General features: G+C 40.4%; 1 protein-coding gene across 5 annotated transcripts in view; it reads right to left on the reverse strand.

The window, feature by feature from the left end:
* Positions 1-104: 104 nt before the first annotated feature.
* The window catches only part of cep192 (centrosomal protein 192), a 36489-nt gene continuing 20407 nt past the window's right edge, over positions 105-16186 (reverse strand). For 3 of the 5 annotated variants that reach the window (XM_079343774.1, XM_079343775.1, XM_079343773.1), the window contains exons 32-52: positions 16056-16148; positions 15648-15766; positions 14672-14869; positions 14141-14231; positions 13669-13848; positions 13262-13522; positions 12066-12187; positions 10556-10665; positions 10288-10450; positions 9943-10033; positions 9708-9765; positions 9441-9564; positions 8281-8386; positions 7969-8188; positions 7711-7787; positions 7360-7482; positions 6866-6985; positions 5008-5120; positions 4115-4241; positions 3295-3353; positions 105-1605 (exon numbers count right to left, since the gene is read on the reverse strand). In XM_079343774.1, the coding sequence (XP_079199900.1) occupies positions 1473-1605; positions 3295-3353; positions 4115-4241; positions 5008-5120; positions 6866-6985; positions 7360-7482; positions 7711-7787; positions 7969-8188; positions 8281-8386; positions 9441-9564; positions 9708-9765; positions 9943-10033; positions 10288-10450; positions 10556-10665; positions 12066-12187; positions 13262-13522; positions 13669-13848; positions 14141-14231; positions 14672-14869; positions 15648-15766; positions 16056-16148 (2688 nt within the window). In that variant the 3' untranslated portion in view covers positions 105-1472. The remainder of the gene's footprint in view (positions 1606-3294; positions 3354-4114; positions 4242-5007; positions 5121-6865; positions 6986-7359; positions 7483-7710; positions 7788-7968; positions 8189-8280; positions 8387-9440; positions 9565-9707; positions 9766-9942; positions 10034-10287; positions 10451-10555; positions 10666-12065; positions 12188-13261; positions 13523-13668; positions 13849-14140; positions 14232-14671; positions 14870-15647; positions 15767-16055; positions 16149-16186) is intronic. The other 2 variants (XM_079343777.1, XM_079343776.1) reach the window with 1 other exon arrangement.

A 16186-nucleotide genomic window follows, 5' to 3' on the forward strand; every position in this document is an offset into this window, starting at 1 on the left:
TTCCCAAACAGATCACAAATGTTTTCCAGTTTTATTTCTGCCAGTAGTACTTTTTTGTGAACTGTTTGTCCCTCAGACCACAATATAAGAGGTGAAAAAGACTATTTTAATCACAAACTTTATTCAAAATGTGTACATACAATCATATATTACATTATATACTATTTAAAGAATGTGCAAATTGTAAATCAAACAATGTTAAGATAGTAGGCAGGATACAATGAGAGACACCTAAAGCCTGTTTTTTGTTTAATTTAAGCTCCATCTACAAGCGTGTTTTTCCACGTCTACTGTGATGTCACAATGTGTGGCATCTACAGGCTTAACAGAACCTTCTTGATCACATTTACCTGAATCTCCTGATGCCCTTCCAGTGCCAAAACCCGTTATGGATGTAACTCCAGTGCCCCAAAGCAATATTGGCCATTTGCCCAAGAGCCAGAAGAGGAAATAGGGAGCTAATTTTCTGTGACTGGAACAGTGATTAACACTGTTTTGCCATGGTAACCATACTAAGCAGGTCTGGCAAGCTGCCGAACGAAAACCCCACCACTTTTAGCATGTAATAACAATCATTAACCATCCTGATGTTCCTGCGAGCTGCCCTGTTCATCACTAAATTAAATGCATCTGGACTGCTTGGAACGAGCCTCGGAGGGTGCTGGGGATGTCAACACATGGTGCTGATAAAGGTTACTGCAGGTGGGCTATGCATGATGAGAAGCCATTTAGATTGTTTTTCTAACTAGGCAGACTCAGTAAATCAGAGTACATGTTGGAAAAATGAATTCATACATTCCTTGTTGTCCTGTTCCAATCACAAGTAAATGACAAATGTTTTATCTGGTGTCTAACTGGGGGGAGAAACACACCTGGCCTGGTAAGATTTTAACCAGAAATAAAAGACTTTTTTGTACCTTTTACAGAGGAAAACAAACAGAGTCGTAGCAGTGGGTTAGCAAACAGAGAGACAAAGGCATTCCTTTGTGACTAACTCAAAGTAATCCCCAACATAGTCTAACTGGTACTGTCTGGCAGGGCCAAGCAACAACAATGCTGCCTTGTGACATGACTTAGGGTTAAGACAAACACCAGATCCAGAGTCAAGTGACAAAAATCTTTGAGTCCCAGTAGTGCAAGGCTGCTGCAGAATAAATCGTGAGTCAGCCTGACCAAATCCTTCAGCTTCAGGCCCAATCATTTCTCACAGGCTAACTGAGACACCTGTGCCCCATCCACAGGCAGATGGGTCTGTGCTGGCAGTGAAGTCGCCGTCATCTCCAGTTAAACAGCTACGGTCTACGTCAGCAAATACGATGAGAGAGGAGACTTTGATCCAGGGTTGCCTTTATTTGATTGGCTTTTTCCTTTTCAGTTCAGCCTTTTCCTCTCCGTTACCCATCGTCTGCTCCATGATGATTGGTCCAGAGGAGAGTCTCCACCCGGTCGGCGTGAGGAGGAAGCTGGTGGGTTCAAGGTAATCCCTCACCAGTCAGCTGGATAACAAGACTTCCACTTGTTTCTGACTGGATGAGCAGCACGCCCGTGTGTCTGCCTGCAGAACTCGGCTTGAACTGGACAGGTAGCTTCAGATAGTGCTGTGATCTGATGGGTGGGGGAGAGGAACAGACGGTTATACATTTAAAGTTAAGAGTGAGTATGAGGAACACTTAGTGTAAATGCATCAACAAAGATTTACATGCATGCTCACATAAAAAGAAAAGCAAATTAACATCTGCTCAGTTTTCTGAATTAAAAAGAATCACTGAAGAAGCTTACATCTCTGACTGGTTAGTCTGAATCTATCAGACTTTGAGTAATGGAGAGATACGTTTTGGAGAGGATGTTGTTTGACTCAGGAGACGACAGACTTTATCATAACTCTGAGAGGATTATCTTGATAATTAAGAAAATCTGAGCAGATTTTGACTTTCTCATGTAAAAGTAAGATGCTGCTGCACATGAACCAGACAACACTTAACTAACAGTATTAAGCATCATTAAATGAAAACACAGAACTCATGTGCGCACCACCCAGAATGTTTTGGATAATGAGTCGAAAGTATTGGGATTTCATGATCGTGCGGGTACTAATCGAGCTGTTCCAATACGATACAATCAGCAATGTCTCTGACCTGCAAACAGCCTAAAATGCAGGATGAAGTATCGTTGAGTCAACCAGGCGATTGAATCATCCAATACTGAAAGTAAGGCTCTCCAGAAATAAGACATGTTTCATTTAAAAGTCATTCATTGGACCAGGTCTGAAGCGAAGCCTTTACAGTACATTTAACTGTGAATCCACTAAAAAGGATTCAGAACATTTGAACTACTCCGTCATGTGACGACAAGGTAAAACAAGGCTGTGCAGCTGTCAGAGACTGTCAGCGACACTGAATGAGGCAGATTCACATTCAGAATCAGTCTTTCTCTGACACGTTGGCAGTCACAGCACATCTGGAGGGGCTGTGAGTCAAGCTGCAGCTAACTTTAGCAGAGTTGTGTCTAGCTATGCTGCTTGTTTTCATCTTAGAAGCCTTTCAGTATTCATCATTCACCTTCAAGGACCTTCAAAAGGCCAATCAAAGGTTTTACATCTCTCTTAAACTAAACACACAACTGAGAAGGACACTAAATAAAGTTTCACTGTTCAAAAGACACTAGGTATCACTCAGTATCAGAAAGGATTAATATTGAAACATGTCAAGGTGGAGGTAACAACATTCATACTGCAGGGATGTGTCAGGTTCAGAGTGCAGCTACATGTCACAACAGCATGTCCCAACGCTTTCTGTTTGATGCTGCCGCTTCTCGATTCAACTCTTTTCTAGTCATTTTCTATTCCAACAATGCAAAACACGTTCTGAAGTCTCGACACACATCAGCGCAGCACCTGTGGCCGGGTGTTTCTCCCAAAACCCCTCGGCAGGGAAGCAAAACATAAGAACACCCAAAGACTCAAGTGTGTGTACCTACCAAGATAACATCATCCTGGGGGGGGGGGGGGGGGGGGGGGGGGGCTCCCATAGTGAGCATTAACAACAGAAACATTGCATTATACAAATTCAGAGTTATATGAAGAAGCTGGTTTTCACAAATATAATCATTACTGACTTAACATTCAATATCAAACCCCTGCTAATAGAAACCTATGAAGAAATCTATTCCACAGTTTATAATTACAAATAGGAACAATAAAGCACTAACACATGAAAAACATTGTATTCCTACTGTCTAAGTCTGAAGAGAACAGAATGAAGAGTGTCTGTCTGGGATAATGACCAGTCGACTCACCTCAGGGAATATTTGGAATGCTTGATGTGGAAGGGCTCCCTAGGGTTTACAAATCTCAGCTGCAAGTCAATTAGAGAAGCCACACATCAAATATGAACTCCATGCAGAGCACAGTGACATTTGTTAGTGGTTATTACATTTTGCTTACAATACGAAGCAATGCAGTCAGGCGTGCAACTTCTAATAGCAATAATGAATGGCACTCTACACACTCTGAATCTAAAAAAATGGCACTGTGCAAGTACCAGAGTGTGGATAGGGAAGATATTTATAAGCAATACATGATGCCAAAAATGTAATGACAGAGGTTCTCCACAGCAGCATAAAAAAAAGGAATACATTTCTCTGACTTCTTATTTAAACTACCGTTGTGTTCCTTCTTTAAATCAAGATAAAAATGACAAGATTCAGCGTGCTGTTTAGTAGCACAAAGCTAAAGTGTGATTCTTAACTAGCTAGCAGCTGTACAGTATGTTGATAAATATTCTGCAAATGGAAACAAATCTGTGGATAAATATTCATCACTTCATTTGTTTCAGGAGGGTTGGTCCTAACTCTACCTGACATGACGTCCTGCCTGCTCAGAAACATGTCACACTTTGAAGGCACATACTCTGGTAAAGTCATTTTATCTACACTGAAGCACTACGGTCCAGTGTTTAAAAAAAAAAAAAAAACAAGATAAAAAGTCTTCCAGAGGATACAGGACAGACTAAACTCAACAGACTTCATAAACCCCCTGATTTTAGCAGCTTCTTTTTTTATCTATCCTGAAACCTAGAGCTGCACATGTACTTCATGAGTAAAAGGCACGCTTCACCTCGTGCGTATCTGAAGAGTTGTTGCGGATGTTGACCTTCAGAGTGCTGGATTCACCCGGCCGTGTGGCTGGGAAGGTGTACAGATCCTGTGGAGAATACACACCTCTCCTCACAGCCTCCTCTTGGCTGTGAAACACAAATAGTGCCAGTTTAAAAGGACAGTAACAACCATCAACACAATCTCTATAGGAAGAAACACATAGTAGGTAAATATTTAATGTTCTGAGTGCTGTGATTTTCCCCCCAATAAACATCCATGTGTTGTGTAGTTTTTTTTTTTTTCTTGTAATATGCGTTTGCTTTTGCAGGTGCCTTTTATAATATTTGTACACAGAGCCCCCATTTACTAGTAAGTTATAAAGATGCTTTAATTTAGGCAGGGAATAAAAAGTCCATATGGAAAGACCTTTTATTTTCAAGTAAATCACAAGTAGCTGCAAATCTTTTTTGCTTACAAGTTGGCCTCTGTGGAACTATCATCTACTGTTGTACTGAGACTCACATGAAACGGATGACGCAGTTTGTGTCTTTAATGAGAAGGAAGCCTTGGCTGTAAATCGTTCCATGTTACATCTTAGCAACAGAGAGCCACAGGCTAAATAATAACAAGAGAGAAATTAGCATCTGTTCCCAAAGAGGCATTTATCGTCGGACGATGAAGGCAGATGATTGCTGATGGCTTCTAAGAATTTTTTCTGTACAAATGGGGGAAGAAAAAAAGATATTGTGAAGTATATGAACCCACATCCCTGACCTGAGCCTGTGGTTCATGACTGGAGCCATGAACTGTTCAAACACTAGAGTGGACTTTCTGTCGTTAAAAAAAAGAATCAGTTAAGTCCACGGTTGTTCTGGTCACTCCGTCACTGGCTCACCTGGTGGCAGGTCTCACCTGGTTTTTACTGAGGAAACATCCACTCTCTTCCTGGTCTTGACTGTGGTCTCAGTCTTCACTAGTGAGCAGTCTCCTTCATGTGGTCCTTCCACTGGTCCAGACTTGGTTCCCTTTTTCACATATACAAACATTTTAGAAGCTTGGTAGTAAACTCATTATAAAACATTGATTCCTTTTCTGCAATACCTCAAAACAGCAGGTCATTAAAAGACGCTTAAAGACAGGGTAGGTTATTTTTTTCAAGATACACTTATCAAGATTCTGGTTGAAACTGTCTTTCGGTCCTGACAGACATGAATAACTCATGTGCTCTGAAAGAGGAATGAGGTAAATCCGTCTTTTGTAGCAGTTGTGAGTCTGTAAAAATGTTGCACTTTTTCCTGATTTTTTGGACCCAATCATGCCTCCCGTCTCCTGCGTGCATGAGCCCACACTCAAAGCATGAGCTGAAGTCCACTTCTGGACTAATGGCGCTCGTGCAAACAAGTGAGGGGTGTGGTCTTTTGAAGGAGCACAGAGGGGAGGGGGTGGGTGAAGACGGAGCACTGAGGGAATACGAACAAAATCCTGCTAGTTTTAGAAAATGACCAACCGGGCCTTTAAGATATCTTTGAAGTCACCACTCAACACAATTTAAACAAAGCCCATGTCCTACATATTCAATCACTGGATGGTGAGATAAATAAGGAAATGAAATGCACATCATGGGGTTGCAAAAAGCGCTTTAAAAAGACATTTAAACACTACACCAAATAAGGCCATCATAGCCGATTAAGCTACTGTGGAGCCGTCTATCTAACGTCCTTTCAGCTGTGAGCGTAGGCGCTCGAATTAACCGAGTCTGTCAAAATACTTCACCTTACAAATGGCTCAGACGAAGGCCGCAGGCTCGTCTCAGTAGGGTGGCTCGTCTTGCCAGCCCTAAAGCCACTTATCTCATTTGTTAACTCTGTCACTTCAACTACAAAGCCATAGTCAGGGTTCTGCCATACGAGCTGGTTTTATTCAACTGAAGAAGATGATGAATAATAGTCTTAAATTGTTTTCTTAAGGGACACTTTCGACAGTTAGCAATAGTGAAGTACACATGTTACGTTTATGAATTATTTTAATTAAAAAGTTCACCTGCTTTGTTTCTTGGAGAAACGTGTGAACAAGATTTAAAGAAAGGTATTCATAAAACAAGTAAGAATGGAAGAGAAGGGCAAATACTGAAAAAGGGTATGCAACTGTTTTAGTAAGAGGTACATGAACAGCACTTAGAATGATCTCTACACTGTGTGCCATTCTCTCGCATATGTTCATACTAAAACCTTTCACTTAGGGCAATGTGGGGTTCAGTAGAGGCTTTTGAAAACTTAAAATACCAAGTGTTTTTAAAACCATCCAATCTCTGCTAATTGAATGATCGCTAGGATGAAGAAGTACCGAAGCTTTAGAAAGAGAAAAAATAAAAAACGTCAACCTTCAGACCTTCCATCATACTTTCAACCAAACACTACCATAAGACAAACAGACAGGGACTTAGCCTGCAATTGTTGGTGAATAACATCAAGAAATAAATGAATATTTGGTGCATAGCACATAAAGTGGCTGAGCTCAGACTATGGGGATTTGGCTTGGAAACCAGTTGGTCGCTGGTTCAAGTCCCGGTGGGAACAAGGTCTGAAAATGGGTCATGTAGCTGGAGAGGGGCCAGTTCAGATTCTGAGCACTGCCATGGTGACCTTAAGCAAGGCACCAGACCCCAAACATTACATTTAAATGACACGTAATTCTACCAGCCTTGAAAAGAGTGGACTACTGTTAAATCAAGCCGAGTTAAATATCCTTTAAACTAATCAAATGTTCTCACAGCGCCACAGAGTTGGAAGCGGATTCTGGCTTTCTGCTGTGGCTCAGACACAGGGTGGCACTCCAAGTCCCAGAACTGGGCATAGTCCCCTCTGTCCCTGGGAAGGAAAGTAATTGGAACCTGGGAGAGCAAAAGAAAAAAAAAATGATTGGAAGAAACAATCGCAGTGAATTTAACCACATGTTTTGTAAATGCAAAGTTAAACAAAACAGCAAAACAAAACAGTCAAAGAATCCAGAAACCATAATCATTGTACAAGTTTACATAATTATAGTTTTTTTGGGTTAAATATTTGACATTGGATTTATTTATTTTTTTATTTATTTTTTAATCTGGTTGATAAAATCAAACCTAATGCTCACAGTTTTTAAAGCAGCATGAGATACTGCTGGAGCTTCAACTAGTATCTGAAGATTTCTTGATGACATGCAGTACATGTCATTTCCTCTTTGAAATGTATTCTTCTAAATGTGACACGTTGATTCAGTTCTTACCTGCATCTTCTCGTGGGCTCCCAGAGTGCCAGACACTTTTGAGCACCTAAAAGCCGTGTACGTGGCTCGGTAAACATCTCCAGAGTTGTCAACTCCCTGAGTAGAGAGAAAGGACCTGAGTGACTGCAATCACACAACGGCAAGACTAAAATAAAAACTGTCAATAAACACTGTCAGGAGGCAGGACATGCAAAATAAATGTAAAATCAACGTGATTCACAAGAACAAAGAAAAGAATGGAGCTAAATCTGCACAGTCTCAAAGTAAATTCATACAAACACCAAAACAAATAAATCAGTGTATTACCCAAGGAGAAAGAATAAAATAGAAGCAGATGAAAAAAAAAAGCACCTTGACATATGGTGGAGCAAATGATGACAGATACCAGCGCACTTCCACTTCCCCGTTCTGCACCTCCAGCTGGGCGTCTGAAGTAGAGGAGCAACAGAGAGTTTGATCTCCAACAGGAGTGAACACAGCAGCCTACAGAGAATGACTCCAAACCCCAACAGTCTGAAGACATGGAGCATGTTTGACAGGCTTCTACGACACGATCTAAGAAGAGGCCAGGTTCAGATGAAGGGAGGATCTTCTGTCCTCTCGTCCTACCTGATGTTTCCCCTGACGGAGTGTTGGGGAAGATGATGGTCTTGTTGCTGATCTCCACCAGGGCTGGAGGTGTCTGTGAAGGTAGCAGGGGATTGGTGGGTAGCCTGTTTACAGACAGCACTGGGGTGGCGGCCTGAGGAGGCAGAGCTGACAGAGTGGTGTTTCCTGGGGCCGCAGACACATCCAGAGCCAGGTCCTGACGGATCTGGACCTTTATAAACTGAAGCATGGTCACATTGAACAATCAGCATAACCCCACAATACCAGTCGATATTTATGATAGGCTTGTGTCAAGGTTTACGTGTTTCTGACCTTCTGTTGACCATCACACTGGACATAAATCTGTCCGCTCCATGGAAGCAGGGCAGGTTTCGTCGCTAGGGAAGGGTTGGGACTGATCAATATCTGAAGATGGCACCTAGGTAAACAAAATCAATAAAATGAGTCAACTATTAAAATCAAAAATACTTATTACTGGTCCATTCCTCAATAATTGCTGATTTATATATAGGAAGACTCCGTTTAGTAACGCGGTCTATTTTAAATGAGAAAACAGAGGCAGGTGATATTGATTTTTTAGAGTTATTCAGATTGAAGGTTTGGGATACAGTTGAAAAATGACTACCGGTAATTAAATTTGATGGTTCAAAAAAGCCACGCCATTCCTGTTTGCAAAGAGGTCCTCTCCTCCGTAGAAGAAAGTAGATGAATTGCCCCCGGGGACAAATAAAGTTTTTTTTTTTTAATTGAATTGAATTAAACCACAGTCAGCTTTAGATTGGATTTCCGACATGTAGCTGACATGGAGACATGTTTGGCATGATGTATAATACCATGGACACATGATACCACTGTGTAAGAGCAGCTAATATTAGCAGCATCAAATTGATTGGATATGTTTAAAGATTTCATTTTTAGGTTTATGTAGCCTGATTAGGTCTCGACCGCTGTGGGATTTTAGGGGCTGAAATCTTTTTTGGGGAGAAAAATAGTCAATACTGATATATCTGCAAATGTCTTTCTTAGATCTTTGTTCAGAGATAGATCAATATAGATGTACACATTTATTACATTATCCCTCAAATTCACTTATAGAACACATACAGTATAAAGGAGGCAACATGGCCTCTCAACTGGAAAGTAACTGCATGCGTACTTGCGTCACCACTTGACACTGGAGAGTAATAAAGGTTGTTGTAGTCCACATAGTGCACTCTGCTGGTGAAAAACTACTAGTGTGAAACAATGAAACTCAAAGAAATGCTATTTAACTGGTCAATACATGTAGAAAAATAGACATTAACCAGTGAATATGGTATTGGGTTGGTATTTTCTCTCCAATATATCAGTCTGGTATCAGTAGATATCATTCTAAGCTTGACTCCACAAGAAAGTTAAAGAGAGAGACGACCAGCAAACATCACACGTCTTTTTCTCTACAGATACTTCATGGGGAAAAATTCATTTCTTACTGAGGCTCAATAGTTCCATGCTGTGGGGTAATGGTAAGGCAGTGGGCGGGCCAGGACAAATCAAAGCTCAGTTCTCTGGATGTATTGTTACGGATCTGAACCTGGCTGGTCGGTGCTGCACCACCTAGAAAAAAACCCATCAACAAATGCATTTAGTGCTTATACAGTCACATGGACCAGTCTGTTCTCTCTCCCTTCATCAACCATGTTTACACTTGTAGTGAACACCAAGGCGAGGTGGTAAAATTAAAACGACATGCTACTCACTGATGGTAGGAGCAGCAAGAACAAGTTGTTCTGGATGTATTGTCCAGGACTCAGAGGCCTGAGGGGAGGAACAAAAACATTCAGCTTTACCAAAACAAAACAAAAAAGCATTGTGAATCTTAGCAAAGGCAACAACTGTTTTTGATTGTACCCAATTCAAAACATCACCACAATCTGAACATAGGGACTGGAATATAGAAATGAGTTTGAGATGATGGCAGAGGGCCTCTGGTACCTGTAAGGGGGACTCAGTCACTCTCAGGGCTGGACCCTGGGGACCTTTCACCGGTAGCACATCCAGGGACACGTTGCCATTTGGCAAACCCCTGAAAACGACATGACAGTTAATGACAAGATGATGTTGAAACGCTCACAGGCAGAGCTGGATCATTCAAACAGCTGAGAATCTCAAATCATGCCACACCACTGATTTACTAAATCAGTGAGCTGTAGGAATAACTGGAATTTCTTTGGTGACAGACATCAATCGTCATCGTTTGGAGTTGTCAGTAAGTATAAGTTACACTTCGATAATCCAGACGACAGGATAAGACCACGTACTGAGATATTGTGACAGTACCTGTGTGTCTCTGAAGTGTGTGTGACAGAGGGCAGCAGCAGCTCAGCACGGTCACTCTGCTCACAGTCGGTGCTCTTTGTACTTCCCAGTAATGAAACCATTATTTTACTCATGTTTCCATAAAAGATGTGAGCTTCGTTGGGTCTTTGGGGCAGATCATAGGCTACGGAGAGTCATAATAAAGACTTAGAGACAACATTAGCAGATATGTATTCTGTATCCCGCCTTTTGAAATGACGTGTGTAGAATGTAAACGTAAACATCTTACTCTCATCAATGTTTTCTTCTCCCAGGAACTTCTCATTAAAGTGAATGTTTCTCAGCAGACTGTTCTCAGACAGAGCCTTTCCCACAGCCTCAGGTTTACTCTGAAGCAATCTAAGAGAACAAAACACAAACTCACAGTGGGGCAAACAAAGCAGCTTTCAACAAAAGCACAGCCATCTGGAATTAGATCTATAAACTCTCTCAGCACTGAGAATCATTTGGAAACAATGTATGTTTATCTGAACTGAGTCCAGAATACAAATCATCTTACTCGCAGCAAAACACAATATTACTTTGTTTCTAAGAAAGGTAGCCAGAGACAATATCTTTGTTGGATGGGATCATAGAGAAATCATTTGCTGGTCTGATGGATGCCCAGTTCACCAGGGTGCTTTCAGTTTACAGTGTAGCTCTTATTTCTCTACAGAGCAGGAGAGGGACACCAGGCTTCATGATCAAACGAGGCTAGTATCATGCATCATTATCACTGCATGTACTATTTATGTGCATTTGTAAAAATCTGTTTCAGGTCTCATTTCATGAAAAAGGAAAGAAAAAAAAATCACTGCAATCCAGAAGGATTGACAAATATTGACTAGATCTGGGCTTTTTGGAAATATATTTTTTAAGACAGATCCGCTTCATTCGAGCACCGTTAACAAAGTGTCAACTTATGCAGTGTGTTAATGATGCATCCATTGTCATCAAATTAGTCATTTGTCACATTGTTCCATTTACATTTGTTAGTCCAATCACTGTCCACTTATATCGTGAACCCTTTCAGACCCTGCCTCCTTTATCTACTTTATCTTTTGTGCATCTAAATTGTTGTATTATTATTGATGTTGTATTTTATTAAGTCCGTCTTGCACCGTCTTTGACCCCCCCCCCCTTTTTTTTTCATGCTACAGCTCGATGTGTCTTTGAACTGCCCCCCGGGACTCATCAAGCTTTTTAAATGACATTGAAATTTTACTAACTTAATATCCAAATTTAAAGAAAGCTTCGTTCACCTTCATTGTCCTTTGAAAAACATTCAGTGATTACGAATCATGATGCAGACTTACAGCTGAGAAAGACAAACGTGTGCTCAGGTTACCAAGCAATAACAAGTGACAGGATAGTAAAAGTTGTTTCATCATGAAGCCTGCTGTCCATCGACAGTTCTGTTGATTATCTCTTATATAAGAAGTGCACTGCAAACTTTGGAGGGAAAAACAGACGGAGCATCATTAACACATCCACATTATGAAACATGCGGTTGCCTCGGCCCAAATATAATTGGCTACCCCGGTAAAAAATAATACATTTAATATTGTGGCTGTTTCACAACAGGCTGCAAGTAGCTGTCATTGTAATTCAATGTTGCACATTTAGAAATTTTTAAAAAATGTGATTTATCCTAGTTAAATATTTACAAAATCGATTGACTTGAAAACTATTTCTAAATATCAGCGAACTTCAGTTCTTTACTAACAAAAACAAAACAAAAACAGTTTTTGAACTCTCACCTCCTGTACTGCTGCCTGGAGATCTCATCTCCACAAAACAGACAGACTGAAGCAAGAAGCGTACTCTCTGACAGACTCAGGGAAAATTCTCTTTGGGTGGACTTCATTAGCACAGTTATCACCTGAAACATGAACACATGTCAGGCAGCAATAAGAAGGAAACAATAAGGCTTTGTTTTGTAACAACAAACTGATTAAGATCTGTTAAAGAGCATCAGACAGTCAATACAAACAGCAGCCATGACATGTGGGAGGTGAGTCTCAGGCTATGCTGCTGCTGCTAACATAAGCTCGATGATGTACTTGTGGAAGCTTGGTTTGGGGTCAGGATACTCTAGCTGTTCATCATTAATGAGCTGTTGTGCCTGTGTACTCGTGGATACACACAAGGACATAAAAGATGTACCGCTATTTAATTGTCTATTTACACTGATCAAGATACACATCTATAAGCTACTTCATGATTAATAGTTGAGAGTTGATAATCTCATTCTGTTCAACTCTTTGTTAAATGAACTTTCTGTTTAATGATTTTCAGGTTTAAGTGTGTATGCATACGCTGCCAACTCAATAAAAAGTTGTTAACAAAAAAGTTTTATGCAGAGGAGCTACAAGCTGCCCTGCAGCAATCAACATTTCCTCCAGTTTGTGGAGGTCAAATTGACAACTTCTATTTTTTCTAGATTTTTTATTGATGTTTATTTGTCCACACAGTAAAAATGTCTCAAATCAAGGTATTTTAGATCACCATTTAGATCTCTCGTAGCGTGCACTCTTAGAAGGCTGCACAGTGTAGAAAACGTGCAATTATATTGTACAATGCTACAATAAAAAAAATGCTAAATTCAGCTTCATCTTAATGTATCAAAAGAGTTTCAAAGAGCATGGTCATTATACTAGATTATTTATTTATGTGTGCGTATATTAAGGCAGATGCATATTGCATGTATACATATTGTATACATACAGTCACACTGTAATGATTGTGTGGAGCCCAGGAAGAAGAGCTGCATAGTAATGCTGCAGCTAATGGGGATCCTAATAAACAAAACTCCTACGGGTCAAATAGATTCATGTGCTCTCAGAGAGCATCGCTTGTATAAATTAATTAAGATGTATTTTTCATTGTGATGAATTCAGACTTTTCCATGCGTTTACAGTGAATGCTGTCATGGTGATTAATTGGGCAGTCTTACCTCTTGTGTCCTTTCCTTCAGCACAAACTGTGAGGGAGCCAGGCTGATGACGGACGGTTCCATCACGGTTCGTGTCTGCACGTCAGAGAAGGCCACAGCTTTGATGAAAGCTGCTCTGGAGCCAGTGTTCCTCACACATAGACACACTTTGCTGACACGACTAACAGCGATGTCACTTAGTATTGCTTCATAACCATCCGCCTGCTTCCTCTGGTCCTCCAGGATGATGTTACTGGTCCCGCCATAGCCTGACAGGGGAATCTGATGGGGAAAATGTAGAGACCATATTAAAGTGTAGCTCAGCTCTTTCTAAACACAGGGAGGATATAGAAAAGGAAATGTGGATAAAGACAGGAGAGTGATATGCAAAGTAAAAGGTGACATTGAATATGTGGCATAACTCTCACAGTGAATTTAACCCCAGGCTGTGAAGGCCGGACTCCAGACTGTTTGATTTCCAGCTTGGCCAACATGCAGGCCACTCGGGTGGGAGCGAAGAGCAGGTGAACAGTCACATCTTCTCTGGGACGAATAGACAGCTCCCCATGTCGGGTCAGCCGCTCTTCAGGACTGAACATACTCTGGAGCTGAGGGAATACAACGCTCATTAATGCTTAGGCAGCCACAATATTTACTCTTATTTGAAAGGATGAATGTTGTTTGTAATCATCAAAAAGTAAAATGGAAAGTTTGAAAAATATACACAATTCATCATATTTTACAGAGAACAGGTTGTTATTGAGATTTTGGGATGTTGAAATTTAATAGTGTATGCATATTTTTAATGTGTGACGAATTGCATTTGCTGCAGTTTAGACCGTATAACAATTTAAATAAGTGACAAAGTCATCATTTTATTATAAAATTAATACTATCTACCTGAAAACAGTCCTGGTCTTGACCACGAATAAGTAACCGTAGCTGCTGTGTGACGTTTGTCGAGTTGTTCCTCAGGACCAGCTTCTGTTGGCTGAGCACAAAGGCAGCTGGTGATTATATCTTAAACATTTTACAGTCATAACATTTAAATGGATCAGAAACTTTCTCTTGAAGTAGAGAGTTGTTCTCTAAATATCTTAACGTGTTTTGAAGAGCAAATTCGAGCCTTGTCGCCTCTAAAGATTACATCCAAAGAAGCTGGATTTTTCTCATCGCTGTTTCTACTTTCCCCTCTTTAATCAGAGTAAATACATTGTGTATTATTTTGAAATAGCTTCTGAGGAAGAACACTCCCCGGAGACAAACCTCTGTCCCTTTTCATGAATAACATTATACAAGCTTAATAGAATAAAGTGACCAATGGGCCTTAAACTTCCTATTGATTACATTTCAGTGAATAATTGATTGCCAGTGTTTTCACGCGTCTTTCAGGTACGACTGAAATGAATGAAAGTCCAAAAAGTTGCTTACACAGCTCGTCCCAAAGTGACCCCTCCCCAGGCTACAAATTGTTTGTTAGAAAGAATGGGAGGAACATCAGCGGCCACAGCAGGACTGATGACAGCAGTTGAAGGAGAGACAGGTTTCCTCGATTCCTCGGGGATGACTTCTCCTTTCACCGTGACCTCATACTGAGGACCTGATGGCAGCACCAAGATGGTGAGAAGGCTGCAAAACAACAAGAACAGACAGAACACCCATCAGTATCTGTCCTGACTTATGAGTGGAGGTTTTAACTCGAGGTGTTTAGAGTCTCTGAAGCAAAAGAAATCTATAACTTTTAGGATTTCGGGACAGACACTGATACTGGATAAATAGATTTGTTCACTCTTTTTTCCACTTTTATTTCAAATATGACAGTGATACAATAAAAAGGTTCAAACTGTTCACAAGGCTTGTTCTCAACAGTTATACTTGGACCTGTGAAGTTTGCAGCTTATAAAAGATTGACGAAAAATATTAAACGAGTTGAAAACAATATTCATGATAAATAATAAATCAGAACATCGGTCAGTAATAAAAGGAAAGTAGATAAATTGCATATTCAGTTTGGACAGATGACATTTTAGGATTAATAAAGAATTAAAGGCACTAGAAGCATGCTACAGACATGCTAGCAGCACATTGTGAACACGTGGCCTCCTTGTTGTTTGCATTCGGAGCCGTTTGATAAACAAACCCACCAACAGCCTCAGCAGTTGGAGGGCCCTACGCATTAAACATTTGTGTTAAACATATGATCGACTAATACACAAAAAACCCTCTGATGCCAGAATAACAAATAGTCGTTTCACAAAAATAACTCTGTTGAGTAGCATCTTTGTCCCAATAAAAATCTTTATCACCTAACCCGAGTGATTTGAAAGATGGACTGTTTGGTATTGGTTGGTTGGACTAATGTTTCTCAATTACCAAATCTATTTACAGCATAAGAACATTTGTTTACCTTTCTCTATATTTCCTGCTGCCCTGAGCTTTGAAAGAGACCATGATGCCTTGCTCCTCTCCCACTCTCAGGGACAGTTCATCAGGTGTCACCGAGAAACTGTCCTCAGCATCACTGCGCTATTAAAAGGAAACAGAAGAGAGAAAATGAGAGAGTATAAAAGGACAACAAGAGGGCAAAAAAACAGGAAGGGAAGGTGAGAAAAAAAAGTTTAAAACAAAAGAATTATTTAAAAAGAAAAAATAAGGAGAGCTAACAAGATAATTTAGAAGTGAAGAATTAAGATATGAATAAGTTTCCCCAAATATCCATAAATCCCTAATAGTGTGTGCCACAGTCTGGGCTCAAAATGTCACAGAGGCTTACCAAAATCCCAGGTCTAATAAGAAAAGTAAAGGTCAGGATTACCTTGAGCTTCAGCTGCACATCGATGTTTCCTGCATTCTTCAATGGCAGGATCTGTTGACTTGATTTACCCAGTGGAGCAGACAGGCTGACAGTCTAGACAGAAGTGAAAAAATGCCAACTCAAAATAAGGC

This window comes from Symphodus melops, assembly GCF_947650265.1.
Source record: "Symphodus melops genome assembly, chromosome: 5".
Lineage (NCBI taxonomy): Eukaryota > Metazoa > Chordata > Actinopteri > Labriformes > Labridae > Symphodus > Symphodus melops.